Below are 7,397 nucleotides of genomic sequence, written 5' to 3' on the forward strand. Positions count from 1 at the left end.
CGGGGCCCTGCCGGGGCAACAGGCGGCCGGAGCCTTCCGCGCCTGCCCGGCGAGACCACAGCGTCCCTCACCGCCGGCGGAAGGGTCCCGGTGGTTCTGCCTGTCGGCCGTTAGCGGGACGCTTTGCCGGTGCTTCATCTCGCGCCACGTTGTTTTCTGGAAGGTTCCCCCATCGTTGTCAAAGGTGGCCTGCACGCCTCTTTCGGGGGGCGGGGGTGGGAGGCGCGTGGAATAATAATAAAAATTTGCTTCCGCTGGCTTGGCGGTCTTGCGCAGCATGCAGCGCCTCAAAAAGTGAAAGATGATGCGGACCCGAACTAGAAAAGACGAGGTGGAAGAGGTGGCAATGTTTTCTCTGTGCTACCTGGCAAGTAACACAGGGGGTGGCACCCCCAAATTCCTAGTCCAAGCAGCGAGGGACTGAGGGGGTCCCTTAGCACTGAGGAATGGTGCAGCTGAAGCCTGGCTGCAGGTGTACCCTGAAAGTCCTCTTTCATGTCGTCCCTCCTTCAGCCAAAGTACCATGTCGTGCCATTATTAATAAGTGCTTCATTGTTTTGGGCGACTTAATGTTGCAAAGGCCAGTAGTTGCCAGCTCGTTCTCCTTTCTTTGCCTGTTGCAACTGTCAGTTAGACCCTTTTGCTATTTCCTTAATAATTTTTTTAGCAGCTAACAAGAAAGCTTCCTACTTGTCAGGCAGGTAGCCCATCTCTCAGTTTACTTCTCTTGTGTATGGGTGCAAAGGGAGATCTGTACCTGTTCTCTGTGAGCGCCTTTGTTTCAGAAAAAGGTTTTTTTGGAGGAGTGGTGTGGGAAGGAGCAGAGGGATGAACGTTTATACTGCCTGTGCGTGATTATTGGGAAGCTTGGTATTGCCCATTAGTAACCTTGTTTGCCCTGATCTCCCAGACTTAAGAGTTATCTTGATCTGCGAAACACGTACAGGAAGGGTTTTAAACAGAAGAAAAATTAAAGGTAGGCAGTTGCACCAAAAGACTTGAATGCTGAGTTTAGTAAGAAAAGCTAGGTGCTTATCCATTTTGAAAAATTGATTTCCTAACTTAAATTAGAAACCTAATGTACGCCTAATGACTTTTTTGAAAATCATAAGCCCATCTTCAAGATTTGTTCTGACAGTCTGTTCACTCTCCTGACCTCCAAAATATTCTAAAGAGGAGAATGCATTGATTCAAAAACTAGTTTAAACTCTACTTTGGTCTTTGCATTTCCACTGAGGTTGCATAAATGCTTAGTTTACATTTTTAGTTATAACTGCTTCCTGCAGCAAGGGCTGAAGGAAATGTTCCAGTGTGACTTAAACTAAATTTATAATGACGTGAAACAAGATCGTGAGTTAAGTCATGCCGTGTAAAATCAAGCCTTTATGTAACACCTCAAATGCTATTGTATAGTGTGTAAAATGCAAAAAACAAATAATGTCTTTGCTGTGCTTGGAGACTTTTTGCAAATCGATAGATTTTGAAGACAATAACTTGAAATTATTTTTTCTTCATCTCATTTTGGTGTAACATACTGATTTATTTGAAAATATTTTTTTTTTTCTTGGTTTTCTTCCAGAACAGATTTTTAGGTTATGATTTATGTTACAAATATGTTCCTAATAGGTGTCTTTTTTGATCCCTGAATGTGGCATATTACCTGAAGTGCTGAAAAGTACCGTTGCGGATATTGGAGAGTACTACCTGGTGAGGAATTTGTCAGTTCATGAATTCGTCGCTCACGAATTTATTGATGCTTTTGTCAAGAAAGGTAAGGAGGTAATCAGAACATGACAGATGCAGTAATAGTGCATATTTTTCATAACACAGTAAAATCCATTTATTATTATTTATTCTGAAAAGTATTTTAAAGGAAAGGAAGAAAAAATGCTAAGAAAATTCTGTATTAATTTATTTATCTGCTTTTTTCTGCTTTGTGGTTTGTCAGCATTTGTTTACACACAATGGGTCCAAAACTTCTATGACTGTTCCCTCTTCATGTCTCCCTATTCCATCTTAATTCTGCAAACCAGCTATCAAGAGGGCTTCCATGTATCCTCAGACCTGTTTATCTTGTACATCTCATCTTTATGCAAATTCCTGCAGAAATCAGCTCCCTTCTCCCTTTCCGATGCCTTTGTATTTTAACACAGAGCTGTGTTAGCTGTGTTCCACAGCAGGCAAGAGAAAAAGAGGAAAAAATACGCTTTTTGGAGGAAGGGGGAGGGTAGTGTTTGGTTTTGGGGGTTTTTTTTGCTAATGGAGCTGCCGTGGCTCGTCCTTACACAGTAAGAGCAAAGAGGACATGGAGAAAGATGTAGCCTCTGCCCGGTCAAGTTGCTATTCTGTACTCAGAGCATGTTGTTTTCGTCGAGCAGGCCCTGCTCATTTGGCTCATGATAAATGTGCCCTTCAGGTGATTGTCAGGGAGAAAAAAAACTTTAAGCTGAAAAGAGAGGAGAGAGGACAACATATGGGTGAAACAGGAGAATGAGATCCATTACTTTCTAAATGTGGGACTCTTTTTCTATTTCCTTTAGTCTCATTAATAGCTTTTATGACAGTAGTTTTATGGAAGCAGTATGATGTTTGTACACCAAGTTTACAGGATCTGACTCTTGTATTTTTAAGAACAAAATTGGTTGTGACAGATAATGCTACAAAATATATTTAGTATTGTGAGCATCTTCCACCTTGTCTTCATGTGAACTAACAATAGAAATGTGTTTGGAGAAGAATGGGGGTTTCCATTTTGCTGAGTGGGGAAGATCACAGGTGGAAAGAAAGTGTTGTCATGTTGGAGCATATTGTTAATGTTATCTGTATTACAGGTCCTTTAAAACAGTGCCAGTCCAAGGCTTATAAAAATAATAACAAAACACTATTTTGCTTGAGAAGGTGGAAGAAAGTTAGTTGATGAAGACACAAGGGTTTAGAGTGATTCAAATGGTATTTGGCACGTTTGATTATTTTGAGGTAAATCTTTAATACTGTCATGTCTGTCTTCAGAGATTGTAATCTCATGGCTTTCTGCTTTACTATTAAAGGTTCATGCTACGCACTTACCTATAACACAAAAATTGATCAAGATAATACTGCAGCTCTGCTACCAAGTGGTATGTTTTGTTTTCAGTAATATATACGTATTGATTATGGTCTTGGGTTGCCTTTTTTTTTATTTGGAATTATGCAAGATGGAAAATTTAATGCTTATTGTACTTGCCAACTTTATTAGAAATACGTTTGAAATGGAAAAATACTTATTTTAACTTCTTTTTTCATTCATGCTCTTAAATAATTTATTTAATCTAAAGGAAATAAAACAAAAAATCATCCTCAGTTATGTATAGTATCAGATTGTCAGTGCTTCAGCTGTAATTGCAATTGCTCCAGAGGATTGTTTTTGTGAAAATACTGCATTCCAGCTTCTTGTTTCCTACTGGTCTTAAAGACAGAATTTGTACTAAAAAATAAAATTACTGGCACTGCTTAGGAACACTTCTTAAATATTCAGTATTAATTCTTTGAGAATTATGTGATGTGTTAAAACATTCTGTTGCTGTTCCATCACAGTTTTATGACAGAATGTTCCATCTCAGGTGGGATTTTACAGGCAGAGAAAATAATGAAGCTCTTTTGGGCTTCAAATATGTCGTCTTATTTCCGTTTAACAATATGTCAGATAGACCAATTTGTGTTTCTATTATATCAGCCCTCTAGCCTGAGATGCTGTAATATGACAGTTGCCCATCAGGGCGTAGGTAAATTTAGATTCTTCAGAGGAGGAATTCTTTTACGTGCTCTGTTAGCGCAGTTCTAGCAAAATGGATCCTTGGTAGTGATTGAGTGAGTATGATACAGTTGTTACAAGCTGTGCACAATTAATGCAGCAGCAGTGTTACATTTCCCTGTGATGTCACCATCTGAAATCTTCAGCAGCAGCCTTAATTGTTTGTATTCTGTATTATCCTGTTATTTGTACAGTAGAATCAAAAGACTGTAGTAGAGATCTGTTGTGTGAAATTCTGTACCAAGTGGCAACTGCGAGATTTGGTTTGTGAATATGGAAGTGGAGTTGTTTCAGCACATATCTGCTCATCACTAATAAGCATAGTTTACTCAATGTGAGTAGTCCCACTGGAGTTGGAGGAACTGTTTTTGTATGTGTAGTTAAGCAGCTATGACTATCTTGGGAATAATATTACACATTTCTCATTCTAGTTCATAAGACCTCTTTGACAAAAAAAAAAGAGTAACTGAGTTATAACTTTTTTTTTAAGGGTTAATCTGGTAATCCACTTAACTGGAATTAAGGAGTCTGGAATATATTAGTAGTACCATTGATCCAAAGCTAATATTGTGTAAGGTATGCAGTTCTCGAAAGACTTCAAAAGGAACTAAGTAGAAGATTATTTGTATTAAAGTTTGTTTTGTTTATAGGAAAACTAATTCTGTCAGTGGATAAGGATACTTATGAGGAACTTGGACTGCAAGGGTGTCCTTCTCAGTATTCTGGCAAAAAAGTAATGAGATATAGTAAGTATTATTTATATTAACAGTGCTTATTTCAGATCTGTGAAGCACCTTGTTAGGATGTTAAAAGAGCAATGCTGAAACTTCCCTGTCCTTAAAATTAGTTGTTGTCTAGGTCATATTTTTCCAGAGGCAGGTATAAGGCAGGAAGAGAAAAAATACTTTTTCCAAATAATATAAGGAAACAAATATGTGATCTTTTGGGTATTCTATAAAATTTTTAAATTCTGGGTTTTTCATTGTGTTGTTTATACTGGAGTGATGTAGGACTCAAGAATTTTTGTATACTCTGCACAGTATCTATGCCTTCCGATTTAAATCAGAAAATACTAAACTAATTAAGGTAGAGCTTAAAATTTGCACGCTATACAAAAAAAAAAACAAAACAGTGAAATGCCTCAGCCAAGACTGCTTGCTTGAAAGAGAGAAATTGTATTACATTTGACACATTTAAAATTATAGTCTCCATAAACTAAGTACTTGGAAAATGTTGTAATTTTTTAACAGCTGGAGAGGAGACATACTGAGTGTGATTTCTGTTAACTTTTTTTGGTTAATAATTAAAAAAACCCCGTGAATACTATGCCATCTCAAATGTATTAGAACCTGCAGTAGTCGATAGGCAGTTACATAAAAGCTTTAGAAGGGGAGACTTGTTATGTATAATAAGAATTTTGGCAAAATGGGACATCATTTTACTATTCAGTTTGTCAAGTAAGTTGTACGATGAAATTTCCGTCTGAAAAATAAATGTAACTTTTAGCCTGGGACCAATTCATCTAGGAAAAAAACAGTTGAAAAAGTGTCATTGCCATATACGTGGCTTTTGATGTTAGAAACTCTAGCTCTTTTAGTGTAATAGCTTGCCTAATTACCAAGATATTTTTAAGGCACTGTTCTGGGACTTCTGTCACTGCCATTAGAAAAGGAATCTGTCCCTCCAGTCACTAGAAGGCAGTTTCAGATTATATCAAAATAAAGACAGCAGGAGGTGAATATTTATTTACATAACGGGGAGTCATATTTGCATAATGAAATACTTTATAAGGATGCCATATATGTGAAAAGGAAGTTTAATGTTCTTTGGTTTCTTTGTGTTCTTTTAGTTCTTAATTAATTTAATATGAAAATTTATTTCAATTGAGTAAGTATTGCTTTTGTGCATTTTTGCAGTTATAACTATTGACTTGACTGATTCCGGCTTTCACCCTGACAGCAAGAAACATAACAGAGTGCTTTGGGCCTTGAAAGAAAAGAAACCTTTAGAATTTGACTTCCTACTGGCTTGGTATAATACAGGTAATAAGAACTGAATGTAAAACTAAAATGTAACTGACACGAAGTCCAAATATTTTTCATTTACTGTTCTTTTCTACTGATAGTCCAAATGTGTTTTTAGTGGAGGGAAAAGTTAGATTAAAGTGTGTTTGTGTGGGGTTTTTTGTTTGTTTTGGTTATTTGTTTGGAGGGTGGGGGTGGGGTGTGTGTTACTGCCTACACAGAACATTCCAGTTCAGGAACACAACAGTGATTCATAGGAGATACATTAGTTGCTTCGTTTCCTTATTTCTATGTTGCCCAGGCTTTCTGGCATAACTTTGCCTATTCGATAGCACTGCCTCTTCTTTATAAATCTGTGACATATATAACCATTATTAATACACTTAAAAGTTATTAATACAGATAAGTTACATATTTGATTTGGTGTAGTATTTGAAATGGGAAACTTGTTGTTTCATCAGTAGTTACAGGACATGTACAGAGTCCCTATTTCTGTCATCTGCTGTGTACACTGATACACAGTCTGCTCTCATCATTTTATTCTCAAGCACTTGTTTGAGGTTGTTATAAGAAATTACATGGTCTCAAATCATCTTTCTTCTAGAATTCATTTACCTACTCTTTTATGATTACACTGATTTATCTTCTGGGATTTAAGTATTGTTCTTCCTCTGAGAATCATTTTCCAAAGCCCTCAGTTGCTTTTATTACTTCAGAACAGGGTGTATCTAGGGATATGTAGCATTTGCATAGAATTGACAAAAGCTGCAGGAGTCTGTACTGAGAAAAAAAATGTTTTTCTTCATCATAGCCATGTAGCTTTTAGCACGGTTCTGCTTTGAGTCACGAAGATGTCTCCGCACTAGTGAGAAGTGATGTTAGAAGGGTCCTTGAGAATGCTTTCCTGCTGCCTCTTTACATTGTCACTCTTGCCTGGCTCGTCAAGACCAAGTCTTAGAGGGAGTTACCGATCTGAGAAATTGAAGCTGCTTATAAGCTCCTTTAGCAGTGTCCCCGTGTTTCACTTTAGTCCGTCATGTTTCCCCTCCCCCTTTTTAAGCACTAATCATATGACAAGGATCCTTCCTTGTTTGTCATACAGAAATTGTTTAAAGGCTTGCAATTCCCATCCTTGTAGTCTTTGGGAAGGAGTCACAGTGAAGACTGTTGCTACCATAAATGGTGACATAAATCTGACTAAGGTGGCAGTTCTTCAGGATCAGCTTGCTTGGATTTATTGACCTTAGGCAGAGAGCAAAATGCCTCTAGGGCCGGTATGTTTCTTCTGTTTGTTGCTGCCAGTGTAGTGGCATTCAGGAGGAGTAGCATTCCTTTTCCTCACCTGACCCAAAAATCATTTCCTGAATATGGAGTTAAAACTGACTGCCTTTCTGTGCAGGAGTCTTGTGCTTATAAACACACAAAAGACTCTTAGTTCCTTAGTACTGACAAAAATAAAACTTTTATAGATTTTTATTAATAGACATGAGACATCATGTAGATTCTTCTGGAAGGGAAAAGAGGGCTGTATTTTGTTGAGAGAATCCGTGTCCTGCGTGCACATTCTGCTTTCAGCCTTCCTG

At 37.7% G+C, this 7,397-nt stretch overlaps 1 protein-coding gene across 1 annotated transcript in view; it reads left to right on the plus strand.

The window, feature by feature from the left end:
* The first annotated feature begins 301 nt into the window (after positions 1 to 301).
* RPP40 (ribonuclease P/MRP 40kDa subunit) overlaps positions 302 to 7,397 on the plus strand; it is a 12,496-nt gene continuing 5,400 nt past the window's right edge. Inside the window, exons 1-5 of the mRNA XM_010294819.1 lie at positions 302 to 367; positions 1,627 to 1,771; positions 3,048 to 3,116; positions 4,441 to 4,536; positions 5,707 to 5,832. Coding sequence (XP_010293121.1) covers positions 302 to 367; positions 1,627 to 1,771; positions 3,048 to 3,116; positions 4,441 to 4,536; positions 5,707 to 5,832 — 502 coding nt within the window. The remainder of the gene's footprint in view (positions 368 to 1,626; positions 1,772 to 3,047; positions 3,117 to 4,440; positions 4,537 to 5,706; positions 5,833 to 7,397) is intronic.

The sequence above is a fragment of the Phaethon lepturus genome, unplaced genomic scaffold (genome assembly GCF_000687285.1).
Source record: "Phaethon lepturus isolate BGI_N335 unplaced genomic scaffold, ASM68728v1 scaffold13469, whole genome shotgun sequence".
NCBI classification, from domain to species: domain Eukaryota; kingdom Metazoa; phylum Chordata; class Aves; order Phaethontiformes; family Phaethontidae; genus Phaethon; species Phaethon lepturus.